This window comes from Chlamydotis macqueenii, chromosome 16 (genome assembly GCF_036417535.1).
Source record: "Chlamydotis macqueenii isolate bChlMac1 chromosome 16, bChlMac1.mat, whole genome shotgun sequence".
NCBI lineage: Eukaryota > Metazoa > Chordata > Aves > Otidiformes > Otididae > Chlamydotis > Chlamydotis macqueenii.
In genome coordinates, this window is record NC_141571.1 from 12,931,716 (window position 1) to 12,950,289 (window position 18,574).

Genomic DNA, 18,574 nt, shown 5'->3' on the forward strand with positions numbered 1-18,574 from the left:
GTAAAAACGCAGATCGTGATGAACTTTGTTATTCAAATTTCTGTGCAGAAATTCACCAGCAATACAATGTTCAGGTAAGTAGTTTTTGACTGAACACTTGACACCTCTCCAGCCTCGTTGAGAATTACTTAAAAAGGGAGATGGAACTGCTCTCTCAGCTTCTCTTTCCCAGCCCAACTACAGACTCTTTTACAATCCAATTAGCTAAAAAAGAAATTCACTAACCCAAAACTATACCCAGGCTGGCATTAAGTGGATTTTCAGTGAAGTTCCGAAAGCTCATTGGAGCTAACTTGATTAAGAATTAAAAAGTTCATTTATTTCCCATTTCTAAACAAAGTCAATGTAGGACTGTAACAGCTCCCTCTCTCCATACACACATTAACTATCTCTCAGTTGATTCATTCATTGCAATGCAAAAAAAAGGAGGGGTTGACAGTCACATGTGTAAAACAAACAAACAATCACCAAACATTTATTTCTCTTGTGCTCTAAAACTTAAATATTTAAATACAGACAAGTCTCACAATCTCAGACTCCAACGCATAAAGGTGCAAACGCTACAGGAACCAGATCAGAAATTACTACCAGGTACTAGAAGACAGCTAGAATTGCACCAAGGCATCTCACTTCTCTAATTAAATTCAGCAACATATTAAAGTAAGGAGGAAAAATATATTTCTGTTTCAAGTTTATCATTCAGGTTTTTGTCCCACAAATGGATGAATTGCTATTTGAGATCAAACAGCTAATAAAGACCACTGGAAAGTTTCAATTAGAAAAAGGTGACAATAGAACTTGGCCATTTTAAATCTCTGCCTTCTTTTTCTGATCATGTTTATTGTACAATCACATTCACTATTAAAAATGCAAACATTCAAGCATTCTTTCCAAGTTTCTCATTAAAAAACTAATTAAAATTTAAATTAATTCCCATTTTTGTTAGAAGTTGGAGGCTTAAGAGAATCCTGGATGAGGCTCATATTTTAGTTTGAATTAAACAAATGATCACAGCTCCAAATGAAGGATTAACAAAATTGAGTTGGATTGCTCCTTGTACTGAAAAGACTTGTGCTCCTGACTAGTACAATGGTCATCTCATGTGTTCTTCTTGTGGAGATCTTCCCAGATCTCGCCTGGTTTTGAGAGTGTTTGGATGGCAAGGTTCATTATTGTTTGATGTAGCTGCATGATTCTACGCTGTGTTGTCTTTGTCTTTTGCTAATGGCATTTCCTTTTTAAAAGTATTGTGTCTGGGTGGGTTTTTTTTGTTGTTGTTGTTGCTTAGCTGGTGGCGTTGGTTTTTTTAAATTAATAAAACTTGTAAAATCATGCACAGGTGAAGTGGTCATATGTCATGTCAGAAAAGCACAAACCAAGATTCTTTTCTAATGCCTTCTTTCTTCTTTCTCTGAAACATAGCTTGGCTTACCAAAGACTAAAGGAAAAAAATCCAAATAATAAAGAAAGAAGAATAAAAAAATATTTTGTAGCATTTGCAGACAACTCTGATTATCTGTGTAACTCCCGAGACACACATTTCTTGCTTGAGAACCTCTTCATCCACAAAATCCAAACCAAAACAGTTTTCTGTTTTGTTACCAGTTTTTGCTGGTAAACCAAGATTAATAATCTTTATAGGAGCTGGACTGCCAATGACAGAGCTAAAACTTTCTTCAGATACGGCAAACATCTTCAGACTACTGTCTGGGGAAAAACACAGTCTGGCAAATCGCCACCCTCTGACAACCATACCTAGCAGGCAGCCACTCAAACAGCAGTGCACCTTGGTGTCACCCTCAGAATAAATGCTCCATTTCTCAGGGACTCGATTCATGTTGTAGGTGACATACTGAAAGACTTCATCTACAGTTAGCAAGTGCCTAACATGAGGACCATGAAAAGGTATGCCCATGCTTGTCACCATGAAAAGGTATGCACATGCCCACTTTGTATCTGTGAGATATAAAACCTAGAAAGTACCCTATCAGATCACAAGTGACATCATCTCTCTTTCAGATGCAGATATTGAAGAGAAGAACAGGTAGGTTCAAGCTTACAGATTTTGCTCATTACCCACAATGTAGCTCATGGTCTAATCCAGATCAATTCAGAACCATTACTAAGGAACTTAGACTTTTAATAAGTTCTTTTTTTTTTTAGTGGCTGAGACATGAAAGAAGAATTAATGGATGTATGATCTTGAAATTGCATGGAGAATATCCCTTTCCAGTCTCCTCAGGAAATTCTCTTCTTAAAGTAAAAAAGCAACTAAACTCCAGAGAACAAATATTTAGGGTCAGGGAGAACTGTTAGGCAGCAAAGAATCACCTGTAATACACACACATGCTGATGTTGAGAAATAATGTCCCAGCCTAAAAGAATAACTACAGCATCGATGCTTGCGGTGTAGGGAATCAAAGTCCTTACAAACATGATCAATAACCCTCTTTTCTAAAGATAAAGCCCACCAGCATCTGACAAATCTTCAAATCCTAACTAGATTTTCCAGGGAAGTTCACTAAGAGGTTATCTTAACGTCAAAGCTGTTTGTGCCTTAAGCTCTCAAGTACATACTCATTTGCAGCAAAATACTGCAAACATTTGACATGGCAAAAAAAAAAAAAAAATCTGACAGCAATCATAAGCAGGCTGTGCCATATTACCAGAAGAAAGTTTTGTCATAGTATCCCTTCTGTACTGTCAAAAGAGATTCTGCTGCAACAAAAAGGAAAGCAGGTGTCTGTAAAGTTATGCAAGTTGATATCACACCACAAAAACCATGTAATGCAAAGGGGATGAGTCAATGGTTTGTAGATGGTTGGACCAGGCTATACAGAGACCATGGAACGACAAAATCTTTATAAAAGGACAAAGTTTCTAAGATTTTCCCAATACAAAAAAGCTAGAATACTGGAGAGACAGCTGGAGAAAAGGATAGCTGCCTATAAAACCTGCAGAAGAACTTTCAGCAGAAGCAATATATATGATAGGGTTCCTCACTGCAGAAAAGGAAACGATAACCTGCTACCAACATCAACAATATCCAACAATCCACCATTCCTCCTCTTATGATAACTGACCAACCTGGAAAAGTTCTCACTCTACAGGAATGAAAGGCCAGGAAAAGAGGGAGGAATCTATCAAAGTCTACTAGTCCACTGCAGCTCCATGAAAATCTGAGTAATTAAGGGAATCTTCCCTAACACAAGACAACTTCTAACAGATTTAGAGTTATTTACACACATCAATGAGCATCTGTAATAAACCAGTAGACATGTAGCAGCTCATGAAGGACAATCAACATACTAACTCATGAGAAACAGTGATTACAAACCAAGATGAATAGCACAAACTTTAAATGGCAGCACAGTTGTGGATTAGTTGTTATTGAAGATGTATTATTTTGTACGTGATGAGAGATGAGCACCACCACATTAAATGCACTATCTTAGTTTAGGTGCTTAGAAGCTCACGTGATCTGTGCTGCACAGCAAATCCAGAAAAAAAAAAAAAACAAACTTTTACTTGAACTTTCTTGACAAAGTCTTTGACACCATCTGGGATCTAGGCTCTTGAGTTTCACGAACAAACATGGTTGGTTTGTGACTTCTACAAAGGTGTCTTAGCTCCACAAGGATAACCACAGGGCTTACGGAGAAGTCTACATAGCGTGGGTATCAGCTCCTGCAAACCAGCTGAAAAAGAACCCATGACTATCTGTGACTTTACCTGCTCCAGAAGCGCTTGCGCGGCGCTCGCACAGATGAGGTCAGCCCATACAAACACGAGCAGATAGGTTCCCTGCTGAGTCGCAGGTCTCCAGCCATAAAACTGCCAGGCGGCGATAGAGCTGTCCAGCACGCTGGAGCAACCCGAGATCCTGCACCAGATTCCCTCACGTCTTGTTTCAGCATGATGGGCACCCTAAAGCAACGAATGCTGAGGTTTTGCACACAATTGCATTGAGGCACACAGCGTACGCTACGCCAAACACATCTTAAAGGTTTCTGTTAAACGTTCAGCACCTGTTGTGCTTAAGGTGAGCTACAACTTGGCATGAAAAAACAAGACTGTCAGGTGTTGCTTCAGAGCACCTCTAACACAAACCGCTTGGAGTCTCTCCTGACAGGCACTAAACACTACACCACGGTGAGACTGGCATGGCACAGAGTTTTGGACAAGAACTTGCTAGAGAGCTACAAAAGCACATCACGCCTTTCACTTTTCAATACGTATCACTCTGGAATAAAGTCAAATTTCACCCAGATACAATGCCTAAAAGTTTTAGTAGAGCATTAGTTTACTACAGCACTCCATTTCATTCGCCTGTCATCACTCTCCCCACATGCCCAATCTACACACACAGATCACAGATCATAACTAACAGTTATGATCTGCACAATACTAATTCTTCAACAGCTGATTTACAACTATTGCCATACATTCTCAAAAATCATCACGAATATTGACTGCAGTGCACAGGAAATGTATTTTGTACAGAGAAGAACACAAGTTCACATGAAAAACTGCTTGGGGTTCTTCTTACTAAAGAGTCAAGATACAAAAAAGAGACTCAACTTCAAAGTAAAAGCTTTTGCTTACTCTTACAATGCAAGAATTCAGTTTCAAACTACAGAACTCAACTGTACCGTCTAAAAAGTGAAGAAGTGAATTATTTGTGAAGTATGGAGTCACAAGTCTTTTAAGAATATAGTTAAAAGGCATAATGCCATGCTGGAGTGCCAAAAAGCCACAGTGATCCCATATGAAAAAAAAAACCTTACCTGCTCAGTTGAAAAGGTGTGTAAGAATTGTTCTGGGAAATATGTCATTTTATATAGCAACAATTGACAAACGCTTCAACAGGAATGCGACTTGAAACTAGTTTGACTTTTCTGGAAAGCTATATTCCTTGAAAGTGTGTTAACATTCCATTCTAGTCAAGCATACAAAGCCAAAACACCAGAGCGCTCTGTCAAACTGCAACCCAATCATCACACAAACCTGTCTTTAGCCTGATGCAGAAAGAACTAAGAAAAACACTATCAAGAACTAAACCAATTACCTTAATTATTGATCCCAAAGTGTTTCAGATTTAGCTCTGCGGTAATTTCAATACACTTACATCAAACAATAATGCACTTACACAAAAATCGGATTTGTTTTTGAGAAAAGACGACATAAACCAAAGCATCACTAATCTTGTCATTATTCCAGACAGGAGATTTTAAAACTCAACTAGTCTTCATTTCTGGCAAACAGTTTGTCTATACCAAGGCATATCAACACTAGTGTTGTTCAAGCACCTGATGAAACAGGAATGGGCAAGCTACTTCACATCTACCACAGTCTGCACACAAATACTTATTGAGGAGTAATGCACTAAATCCACATTGTCCTCTTTCAAAAAGCAACATCCTAAACTAAGTACACAAAAACCCATTAAAAAACACCTATCTTTAATTTGTCCCCACTGCGAATGCCCTACTCTAGGTATATACCCTTTGTAACTTTAGCAGTGACAAAACTCTCTGCTGATGCCACCTCTTCACTCAAAGCTGTGGAGAACCAACGATAGAAAATTTCACCGACAGCTCCCCAGGGCAACCTCAGCGGAAACTTTCCCTTCAAATCATCCTCTGCAGAAGCAGCCTGCGATTCTGTGACTGTCTCATCACCAATACAAAAGTTATTCTGCTTTGAGAATAAGCCAAACACTATGCCTGTGAGTTCAAATACAAACTATCGATGTGGACGTGGTATTACATGTCCTTTGGCTGATAGCAACATTTATTAAATAGCACTGCTTTTTCACTTAGTCTGAACACAGAAATAAAAGTATTTTCACACCTGTAAGCTTGAATTCAGAAAGCTTTTAAACAAAATCAAGTCTGGTTTTCATTTTTACTACCATCAAATGCACAGTCCTGAGTAATGACTAAGCGTAATGACTGGGTATGACTAACACTTATAAATAATTAGTGCCTTCTTTCCCCCCTCCCCCATGGAGGCGAGGGAAGGAAAGAAAACCAAATGAAACACTGGAAAAGAGGAAGAATGAAAGGAAATAAGAGGTTGAAGTTCATGGCATTAACACTTGTCTCTTCTTCCAGTCCACCCTTAATACTAGCGCAAACACAACTGCACGTTTCTTAAAAACTAACAGCTCCCCGTACTTTTCTATAAACTTCTGCACAGTTTAGCCACTCTCAGACTTCCTATTCCAGATCTCCTCTTCTGACCTCCTCCACTCATCCCTCAAACACTCTTCTGGTCACCTCTGTTGACCCCTTTGCCACAGGTGCTGCAATTCCTCAGTACTACTCCTTGCAGTTGGCACTTCTGACTCATGCGAGTACAACTGGTCCCACTCGCCACACCACCACACATGCTGAATGAACCTGCTGCTATTACGTACCGAGAGAGGCACTAAATCTAACCCTCCCTTACAGAAATATTTGATTAATAAACTGAAGGAAGGTGTGAAGACAGCTTACTACAGCCTTGCTGGCCCCTCAAACCACTTAAGAAAGACTAGAGAACAGCACCACACCTCATTGCTTAGTTTTGTTTACACTCCGCTATCTAGAGCACACATTTTTCAACTGAATCTACACTGGTTGTCTGTACAGAGTCTATCCAGCATGCGCTTTATTCTGTACAAAACTACTGTGATGGCTTTTAACAGTTCAACTACTCTCAGAAGCATCTATTAATCAAGCTATAATAAGTTAGAACATTTTAACTAGAGAGACTTACTTGCATCAATACAAATCTTACAACAGTCATGCTAGCCATGTAGAATAATACTACATGTAAGTTTTATGTTACTAGTTGTCTAGTTACTGGTTACAGTGTGTTACTGAAAAAAAAATATATTTTAGTAATGCATTTTAAGGAAAAAAGCATCAAAATTAAAAGATACATGGTGTTCAAAATTTACAATTCTAATTCATAAAAACAGTCCTACACTGACAAGAAGTTAGTCAAGTTTTATCAATATACTTTTTCAAATCCCATAAAAAGAGCTTGGCAACAGAGTCAAATGTTGCACTAAATCCTGTACAAATACACAGTAAAAGGACCATCCTTGGGTAAAAGGATTTATAACCGATTTATGCACTTTGCTGACAATCAGCCTTTTACTTTGGAAGTGTAACTTTCTGATCACTGGTAATACAAGTACAGAAACTCATCTTTTTCAAATGTTATTTCTAGCCTGACAACAGTTACAGAGCCAAAGATTATCTACATTTGTACAATGTCTTAAGACAGCTCTACTGAGGTGCTGAACTCTGCCTATACAGATCTCACCGCAGAAACGGGTCACAGCTGTACCAATTCCTTATGATTATCACCTCCTTCTTGATTATTGATAATCTATACCATTATATAGTGATGATAATCAAGATTTTGTCTCATAAGTGAATATTCCATGTTCAAAAAACCCTTAAAGACATAAATAAGGCCTCAAGGACAATTATTCCAGTTTATGTTAAGTATTACGCTAAAGACACTTTAAGAAAATTATTCCAAGACAGGAGGCTTTGTGGTAAAAACTTGGCTCTCAGTTCCTTGAGACACCCTACCTGCAGAGGACAACCAGCATTTCTGGAAGAAAATTACCACAGAATAGAACCAGGGTAAAAATTTCAAGATTAAGCTGATGTAAGACTGTCTTAAAAGGTTAAAAAAAAAAAAAAAACAACACAACACATTGGTTTTACTCATATATCATGGTCTCAATGAAAAAAAACCTCATCTAATTTGAAATATGAGCGAGCACACAGTCTTTACATTTGTTTAATTACAGCCTCGTCTGTGTACAGTTTTTACGCTTCTCTAAACACTTGAGATGGAAACGGGACCATTTTGCTACAATAATTTAGTGGTACAATCTCCAGCGTGGACACAACCACACCGTTGTAAAAGATGCTTACTGTACAAGCTATTTTCCTTCTCTTATGAGGAAGCAGTATGCCAGAGGGCTTATACAGCAAAAACCGTATCCAGACAAGAAACCTGTACCTGTATAAATACACTACAACTTCTTGCATTCAGGCAAGACCTTAATCAGTTTAAAAATAAATTCAAGCTAATGCATTAACATCTTATAACACCGCAAAACCAAAGCCTAAATATCCCCACAGCCACTGTCTCTGTAGAACAACCGCGTGCGACCTGCCAAAGGGATAGAGAGGTACCGAGGCTTTGGTCCCAGAAGCGCACCAGGGAAACTTCAGCAACGGTCGCAGATCACACGGCTATTTGTACACAGGAACATCCCTTTGGCCAGCTACAGAAAAAGTCCTTTATGAGTGCTACATACTCTAGAGTTTGCCTTCCTTCACGTACAGCTTTACAGTTCATAATACAACTGAAATAACTGTCTACTAAGTACCATTAAAAATTCTCTTGAATCACTGTCTTCAGCTGCAAGAAACAATTTTCAGGGTTTTTTTCATGTCACTATCTCTTCAAATCTTCTTTCACAAGAGATAATATGCCTAATAAAAACTTAAACTTGCTAACACCTACTGTCTTCCAACTGGCAAAAGCCTTTTTTTTTTAATATCAAGCAATGGCATCAAATTCAAGGAGCAGAATCAGACAGATAAATGGAGTTATAAACTTTCATAAAGTTTCAACACAGACAACAATTCTGACAAAAGTAGGCATTTTCAGGTAAAAATGTTGATTTCAAGTATTTTTGACAAAAATCACATATGGTAACAAAAAAAAAAAATGTTTAATGTGTTCTTAAGTGACTTCTATATCTAGTTCCTACCAAGCAGACCCTTAGTATTCGATCACACAGTTTTTATGAGAACAGAAAGTAGGCTTTCCACAAGCCGATCTCTTCTCTCTGCTAAAACCCACTCAGGCTAGTATCGATATTTTCAGTTGTGTTCCTGAACCACTTCATACACTGGTTTAGGATTCTCTTTACACATCATTTCCCAAAAATAGAGAAGCCACACAATAGCAAGAGTTTTCATATGCCAAAACACTTCATTTGAAAAGAGTTTGTGATACCTACTCACGTCTTAGCAGCGCACAAAACTGCTGCATTACCATCTCAGATTGCTAACTTTGCTGCAGCACCCTGTGTTAGTAAGTGATTCAAGACCTGGGCAGCATCCGAATTTGTGATCCTCAAACCAAGACATTGCATTTTAGAAGTAACCCACACAGATTTCCAGAGATGGAAAACTCGCTTAGCTCACTGAACACAGAAATACCATGTAACTTTAGAGTATCAGAGTGCAATGTGGCTCAAAAGAAATAAATCACTCACTTCCGCTCATCAACCAACAACCTTGATCATAAGCCCAGTGATACCCAGAAACCACAAAGACAATCTGAAACGTAGATAGGCGTATGAAACAAATCCATACATTCTCTTCCAAAGGGTGTTGGGAACAATGGTATTTTCCATAATGGAACTGAACAATATGTAGTCAACACTAATAGCTTTCACAGCGTAACGGAATCACAATTGTGTTCCCGTTAGATCCCATCACAAAGAGATACCCTTACCAGACGTGCAAAACAAGGCATCAGTTTGCCTTGTAACACTCACTCTAACAAAACAAAACAAAAAAATCCTATCGCACAGCTGAGTTAAGTTCTTTGGGGTACAAAACTAAGCATGCAGAATTCCTCAATTTTGAAAGTTGCAATAAGAACAAACACAACTTTCAGTCTGGCAACATATGGCAGATCCGATGTAGCAGATTTCAAATAAAGCAGAATGTTCCTTTTGCTGATGCATGATTTGAACATCAAATGCACTCCTCACCCAGAAGAGATCCATGGTTATCTTTCAGAAAGAGAGATACCACTTCATGCACCAAGTATAGGACTCCCAAGCTCTAATCTTGGCAAAATATCGATTCCCTCATGGCCCTGGGCAAGTCAGAACTTCTCTAACTTGCTCTTTCCCCTAGCTCTAAAGCTGAGTTCATACTACTTTATTTACCAACCACGCAGGCATGTTGCAAGGATTAAGTTTTGTAAAATGCTTTGAAAGTAAAACACGCTGTAAGTCCTACAAGAAGCTCCTATTATCATTGTGCATTACAGACATTATTTTTAACAAAATACAGCCATGCCAACACAGTTAACAGGCATAACATTGGCAGCACGTGGAACATACAGAGAAAGTATAATCAGGATATGTTTGAACTCGCTAATCAGTGAGAAATAGAAACAACTACATTCCACTACTTCATAGTATTTCTTCTGTTCCTTTCTATGTTTTTTGTATTATGGAAGTCCATAGATTTACTCATCTATTTATATTTCTAGTTGCTTTAGGCACTCCTAGGGTATATGTTTTAAGTATAAAGTAACCCAAAGAATGTCACGTTCAGCACAAAGAAGTAAAACAATTTGTGTTACAATCAAAAGATCTATTTATTCTTCTCAGCCTGCTGCTTTTCTCCTTTTTCTATCCACCCTCTTTTGTCAGAGAGCCTAGCACCCCAACTCCTTACTGAAAGAAACTGAACTACTGCGAAAGTTATTTTTCAGTGACTCCAGCTCCAAAATTACAACTGCTCAAGTCAAGAGGTCCTGAACTCATGCTTTAAATTAAGTATGCGCTCAGGTAGTTTTCCCATCCTAAAGTCACTATAATCAAGGCCTAAGTTAGAATCATTCTTGGATAGCTAACACAAGCCAAAAATCATCAGTTTCTACAAAAGTTGAGCTTCCATTTATCACCAAGTGAAGTTTCCAATGTCTAAGGCCACGAAGAAAACTTTGAACATTAAAACAGTTGTAGTCTATCCTCAAGGGTCTGCAGATCTTCTTCCAGGTACTCTCCACTTCCAGGAAGTGCCAACTGTAAGTTTAAGCCAACTGTTAGGACCGTTTAGCACTCCGGAATGTTCTGTTTTTAAAGGAGCATCATCAGTTCCAGAGTCAGGAAAGGGCCAATCCTGTAATCACCACCAAAACGGCACATGAGATGCCCTCCAAAAAGAAGCCTAGTCTCATCTCCTATCACCAGCTACCGGCAGATCCAACTGAGTTTTGTGAAAGTAATAAAGAAGTTCTGTTATTAGAATCAAAGCAAAACAAATCAGTGATAGAAGTTCTCCTACAGCTGCACAACTGCATTACTGCTAATGAGAATATTAGTCATGACCACGGAAGCAAAAATATTACATAACCTGTAAAGACAACCTACCCTATCTGTTCTCTTCAAACAGGACTGTGTGTCACAATCTTGTTTATTCAGAAAAAAAAAAAAAAAAAAAAAGAAGTCAGTCTTCAGGATCAAGCTAGCAAGTTTTCATAAGTACTAACATTCATTCAGAAGGTAAAAGAAAAGAAAATAGGAACGGACGGGGAAGTGAAGGTTTCTAGATTTCCGTTTCATCTAAGCTAGCAGAGAAAACTGCTCAGACCTACCAGCTCTATATTGTTCTTACTGTACACCTACAGCACCTGCCAGTCTGCTCCTTTCTTTAAGCAGGCACCTTAGAAGCTTATTAGGAGATGCTCGTACATAAAAATAAAGCAGAAGAGAGTAACAACATAAAGCATCTGTAAGAACAGAAATTGAACCTTTGAACCCTCAAGTTGACACCACCGCTAAAGCAAGCACACGCTCACAGACAGCGGTTTTGAAATGGTATTACAGCATCGCTGGAGAAGACAGTATTTTGAAAAGTGATTTTCAACTACACAAGAGTTGTCATTTTACAATACGATTCTGCCACATGTCAGCGATCACTTTGAAACACTTTACGAACTCTTACATTGCAAAAGATTAATTTTAGGGCATAATCTCAGTTACACTTTCCTGTAGACTTTTCCGAGCCTCTGTAACAGCAGAACACTGACTTAATGCTTTAACAAACTCGTTAGTTTTGCTACCTCTTACCATATGATTGTATGCAACACATTTCATATGACTGCTTGAAGTACTCCAAAACAAAGAACTTCATACAATTTATTTTCAGGCAGTTTCAAAAGATGCTGCATCTTTAAAGTGGCATTGTATAAAGAGAAACTTGTCTTGCCACTTCTAGAAAATTATCTGACAATATTTTCATCTGTTTGCTAAGAAGCTATGAATAAGGTTATTTTTGGACTTTTATTACCCACATCTGTCCAACTGGACCACAAAGTTCCAAACACAGGCTCCTGAAGACTAGAGCTATAGTCCTCTTCCTTGAAGATGTCAGTACTGGAAAACCATTATTAATGCACGGATGCTCTGAATAGTCCAGTTTCTTTGAGAAGTAATATACCAAAATCCAGTAATGTCAAAACAACTACAGCCCATTACCTCTTCAAACATCTCTAATTTGGTCAGCCGATGTTTGTTGCACAATTGCCTTGATGCAACACAAAGTGTTATTCTAGAAGTAATATATTTTAAAGAGTGTTGATGGAGCTTATTTTCCACATGCTCTTTTTAAGAGAAAATTCAAAACCTTTCAAGGCTTCTAATTTTCAAGTCCCAGGTTAACAACACTTACTGACATTTTATATTCTGCTTTCCATAGGTGTGAAACTGTAACTGTATTTTGGAGAGCTAGAAATAGTAATTCAGGGTAAGGAAATAACTATGAAACACGTGCTGCTTATTGGTCAAACCTTCCGTAAGAATTTTCTTTCTATGTGTAAATCTTGGTGCAAAAAGCGACATGTGCAGTGTATGATCTCAACCTATTTCATGCACTAAGTCTTACAAACTCTTACTGGCACACACTACTAACTTTTAAAAACAAACTTGTGCATGCAAATATGATGTGTGTAGTAGAGACGCACAGCATACAAGCACTGCAGTTGCAGTTCCAGACTACCAAATTGCCTGTAAAAATCCACCCTAGGACACTGCAATTTGAAATACAATTTCAACAGCGCAGTCATCTATTCCCCTTTCAGGATGAATCTATATGCTCTCTACTAAAGATTAAAGCAGTTGCATGTGGCTAGACTTTCGGAGGCGCTGAGCCCTTGCACCTGCGAGATGTTTGTAAAAGCTCAACATCACCCGTTCTTAAGTGTTCTGTAAGATGTTCTATGCAAAACATTTTCAAAGTTGGCTACTTTCGCAAGGTATAAAAATGTAAACCCAAGCAACGTAAAAAAAAAAAAAAAAGGTGTTCCACTGAAAAAAATCCTTTCCAATATTAAGTCAGTCTTACAACGCAAGAACCCAATTTCCAGTTTCTGTGCATTCAGTCATATATACTTGCTTATTTTAAGATTCATGTTATTCTTTTGAAGTTATAAATATTTTTAAAGTGTATGACAGACAAGAAAAGTGCTTAATAAAAAACCTCAAGTGTTTAGAACCTATATTGTTTCACTTTGATCTATCAAGACCGCCAAAAGAGCAATTTATGGTCCAAATATGCTTAAGGACTGGCAACGCTGCTTCTAAAAGTAACACATTTCAGTACACTATGGCAGTTTGAAAACATCAGCTACCTGGAAAAAAGGTCCCACTGGACTCAACAGTAGCCTTTTTCCCATAATCAGGTTTGCAATGCAGTATTAGTGAAAATGTGGGTATACACGGCAATAGACTGTAAACCTGAAAAACCCTTTGATATACCGTGTCAATAAATAAATAAATAAGGGTTTTCCAGTCTATCAATTTGCAAGCTTCAAATCAAGCACTGGGATTTCAATGTCTGAGTTTTACTGCTACTTTTTTAATTGGCAACATGTGCGATTCAAATTACTCATATAGAGAATAACTTTCTACACCCTAAAAAAATAGGAATAAGTACGCCAGTTAGAACTTAGATATACAGAACGTTTGACAGACTTCCTCAAACTGCATGGCATCACGTACCATCAATAGTACACCGCACAGAACGACGGTGTGTAGTAACACAGTGTGGTTTCAGACCTACAGTGCGTGACAGGTGCATTGCTTTAAGGTTGGTCAGGAGTTTCAGCAGATGTGTTTTTACTGAGACCAATTGAAACAGCGGATACACAAACATCACCGATTTCATTCAGTACTAGTAGTAAAATTCAATCAGTTGTTCTTTGTACACTGCCCTGAAAACAGTGAACAGCAAGAATACAGCTATTAAAAAGACAAGAAATTATGTGTGGGTTCACACAAGTACCTTTAGCTAAAAATGAAACTGGATACAAGTAGAAGCCTCATTCAAAATAACAGCAAATATATAACCTTAAATCTCCAAATCTAGGATATTTAAGGAGGGACAGAACAGTTCTCAGAAAAGAAACACTTCTCATTCTGCTTTTTATTCACCTACTGAGTTCAGGACTAGATTCCTTGTCCAGAGATGCTCAGCACTAAGCATGAGACTAGCTACTACAAAAGCTGCAACCCTAGACACAACAGGGTGAGGTAAGGACATACGAAGACTGCCTTCTGTATCACAACTTCAGTGACTAAAAAGATCATCATAAGCTTCAAATCTGTGAACTTTTAAGTCAGACTTTGAAGGTATTTAAAGCAAAACAAGGTAGTTTTCTTGTGCTGTATCTGCTGCTTCTCTGTTCACGAGTGCTCTGTGGTACTGAGGGCATGCAGGGACAGAGCGGGAACTCAACAGCACGTGAAGGTTATACGAATTACTGACAAAACCGCCTTAAAACTCAACATGCCTTTCATGAAAACGAAGCAGCAACATTTCATTTGATAACGTTCCATTGTCACGCTTTAGCAGTTTGCAGTTTCATCTACACTCACTTGCAACAAAGATACCAGGCAGAATTATTTTCAAATTATTACTGCTGAAGAGACTTTCTGGTCACCCAAAATCATACGCTAAGTAGTGGAATGCTACTATTCTACTACTCAAAACCAGATGATTCTCATTGTTAAATGTAATGTCTTTTCCACAATTCACAATTAAACAGCAAGAAATCTCATTTGGATGCCTGCCTTCCCGCAAGAAATACACTTCCAAAATAAAACCCTTCAATCCTCTTACTTACCTGGTGGTAACTGAAAATTCTGAATGTTAGTTGGATTCTGAGGTGGCTGAGGCAAACGAGGTGCTAAAACTGTAGGAGTCAAAGTTGCTCTGATCCCACTCGTGGTTGCTGTTGGAGTCCTTGGCAGACTTTGTGCCACCGTATTGGCAGTGCCTTTAGCCATTCCTGTGGGGGTGCCGGGAGCTGCAGGAGGTATCCCACCAGGATTGGGAGCAACATTGGAGAGCCCAGCTTGCATAGTTTGCCCAATAATCATGTTACCCCCTGTAGTACTGGGCTGGCCACCAGTAGCCAGCGTCTGCTGTTGGGATACTGCCTGGACTATAGTTTTAGGAGACTCAGACTTGATGACCTGTGTGGCGGGAGCTGCTGGCACAGTAGAACCAGACTGGCTGTTCACAAGCGATGTCTGGAGGGAAACTCCAGATCCCACAGTGGCTGTAGCAACAGCAGGAAAACTCCCCACACTGATGGTTGAATTTATCACAGTATTGCTCCCATTTTGAGTGGCTGCACCAGCTGCAGCTACCGTGGGTCCTGCTGTGTGAATCGGTGGCCTCACGAGCGTTACTGTAGGTGCCCCAGTTCCAATGCTCGGTGCTGGCTGCGAGGAGATAACTGTGGGCGAGGAGGAAGATGCAGAGGACACAGCAGTATTAAGGAAAGAAGTCTGGATGACAGTGTTGGGAGCTGATGGCAAAACAGCATTAACAGTATTTCCTTTCCCCACAGATCCAGGTCCATTGTTAACGAGAGGGGCAACAGCAGGTGCAGAAGCGGGGTTAGCAGTCACAGGAGTCCCAGAGAAAGCAGCACCTCCTGTATGGTGAGAGTTCATCACCACATTACTCCCATTCAAAGTTTGCACTGTTGTGGTCCCAATCTTGCCATTCCTGGTGGACAAGGCCGTTGCCATGGTGCTGATAACCACCGATTTGCCCTGACCGAGGGTCCCTGGAGCAGCAGTGACTTCAGATCCTCCTGCTGCTGCAGTGGTGGTGCTGGTGCTCGTTGTGGTGGCTCCATCCAGAGCTGAAGTCTGGGACCTGGTGTTATGATTAATAACGCCCCCTTGCACTCCTCCTGTTCCTGCAAAACAACAACAAGGTTAAACACAGAGAATGAGCAAGAAGAGAAGTCCAGTGAAGACAGAATGTTCTCCCTCATCATCAAGTCTTCTCCATCTCCCAGGCTGCCTGCCTGGAGCCAAGAAAACAGCACAGAGTACAAACTGAAGATGGCTTTGAAGACATTATCTTGAAGCCTTCTATTTCCCACCCAAGACTGACAGATTCAATATTAATTGTAACACCTCTGCTTTCAACACTACAGAAAGACAAAATAGGGAAAATAGATTTGCTATGAACCAAGGGAAGGGAGGAGTAAGATCTTCTTAGACCTCTTCCCTGTTCTAGAGCCTGGTATCATGTTTAGCAACAGGACTGTAACTGCAAGGAGGGAAAAACAGCAATGGAAGACACATTAATAAGACATACTCCCTATGCCCAGCACATGTTACCCTCTGATCCTTTCATCTCCTACAGAGTAAGTCAGTTAGATCAGGAGGCTCAACAACAGCAAAATACAAAAAAGCAAAAGTAAAAAAAAAAAAAAAAAAAAAAAAACCCACACATTAGCCTGGCAAGATAAGTAGTATTGCAAGGCTGGAGTAGGTTACCAGAAGACCTCGCCACTTTATTACAGAATTTGTTCTTCTGGATCTGAAGTTCCCACAGCCAGAGATAGTTAAAAATAAATAAATACAAAGCAAAGCTGGTTTTGAGAAGGGAGAAGATGATGTAGCTTCTTGTCCTGAACAATCCTCATGCCCCTTGATGAGGCCTGGTGTTACCACAAGCACAATCACACACAGTCCAGGTCCTGGCCCTAAGGAGACAGAAATGGGAAAAGAATAGTGACAGACAGATACTGAGATGCATGTTATAAGGGTTAAGGAGATCCTCCTAGAAGAGCGTCATTAATGGTGACAGAAGGTCTGTAATATCTTCTTACACTTCAGCAACAAGAAAGCAAGCCAAAAAAAAAAAAAAAAAAAGAGGGGGGAGGGGAAGAATTGCAGAGAGATTCTGGGGAGACATTTTTTTAATTCCCCTGAAAAACAGCTTCCCTCCATTCTCATGTAGCGAGCCCTTAGTCCCAACCTTCACACTATCCCCCTACAGTCTTCACAACACGAAGAGAGGGAATATTCCCAGGTAGCTACTGGGGGTGGGTGGGTGGGAGAAGACATTGTACAAGGTGGGGTGTTGTGGCCTGAATTCCCCCCCTTCCTGGGACCTGGTGTTGTGACAACACCCCCTTGAGGGCAGAGGAGGAATGAGAGGTGTTGAATGCCCCCTCCAAGCCCCTAGAACAAGGGAAGGGGTGGGGGACGAATATGCAGGCAGGCAGATATGGGGGGGAAACATTCTGAGGGACTTCCTCCCCTTAAAATCCCCCCTCGCTTCCTCCTCTACAGGAAATAGGTGTCATGATTAATAACACCCCCTTGCACTTCAGCAACAGAGAAGGGGGAGGGGAAGGAGCATTTACACAGACAGCTAAGGCGGCGTTATCAAGAGGGAATCCCCCCCATAACCTCCACCCCTGGAAAGGGAAGGGGAGCAGTCACAGACGGCATGGGAGGCACAGCCATCACCAAGGGGGTGGGCTCTGCCTCCCTCAGCCCCCGAGATTAGGAGAGCCCTTTTACACTCCAGCAACAAGGGCAGGAAAAGAAGAGGGGACCGGCAGAGTCACGGACGGACACTGCCGGCTTATTCTGCGGGGAGGCTGCCCCCACACATGATAAAACACCCTCTAGTAAGCAGAAGCGAGGAGGGAAAATAAAGGGGAGGGAGCAGAGGCGCGGATACACACCGAGGGGGCATGATGAGGGGAGGCTCTCCCCTATATGATCGATACCACCCTTTGCACTCCCGCTCCTGCCACAACGAGAAGGAGGAGAGAGGGAAAAGGGGGGAAAGCAGTGAGGGAAGGAGGCAGCCGGAGCTGGGGAGTGGGGGGAGGGGAGGGCCCCTCTCCCTTTGAGCCCCCCACCCCTGCCCACGTTACCTGCTTTTGTGATCTCTGGGGCACTCAGTCCCATCTTGCTGCCGCTGCTGCTCTCTGTTTGGGCATTAGCATTGCCTCCTACTACTACTCCTCCAGGGCTAGGGCTAGGGCTGCTGCTGCTACTGCTGCTGCTCACAACATGGTTCCCCAGCAGCCCCCCAGCGGCCCTCAGGGGCTCCTGCGCCTTGTGGTGCTGGTGGTGGTGGCCGGAGGCCGCCAGCTGGGACTCCAGGGATCCCACCAGGTCGCTCACCACCTTCTCATCCACCTCCGTGTTCAGGAAAACCTCATCCAGCAGATCCGAGCCCGCCGCCATCTTTTTTTGGAGGGTTCCTGTGAGCTGCTCCCTCCTCCCCCCCTCCCCTTTCACTCCTCCCTCCCTCCCCCCACCCCACACACACACTCGGCCCCCCCGACTGCGCAGGCGCCCGCGCCCAGCCTTCACATCACCGGCCGGAGAGGGATTCCGCCCGCCGCTGATTGGCCCCCGGCCGCCTATAAAAGGCAGGGCAAATGGCTGCGATCCTTTAGTTGGCAGTCGGGCGGC

General features: G+C 41.0%; 1 protein-coding gene across 1 annotated transcript in view; it reads right to left on the reverse strand.

Moving 5' to 3' along the window:
• TAF4 (TATA-box binding protein associated factor 4) overlaps positions 1-18,344 on the reverse strand; it is a 36,213-nt gene extending 17,869 nt beyond the window's left edge. The window contains exons 1-2 of the mRNA XM_086760789.1: positions 18,028-18,344; positions 14,953-16,041 (exon numbers count right to left, since the gene is read on the reverse strand). Of these exons, the coding sequence (XP_086616915.1) occupies positions 14,953-16,041; positions 18,028-18,343 (1,405 nt within the window). The 5' untranslated portion in view covers position 18,344. The remainder of the gene's footprint in view (positions 1-14,952; positions 16,042-18,027) is intronic.
• Between the last annotated feature and the right edge of the window lie 230 nt (positions 18,345-18,574).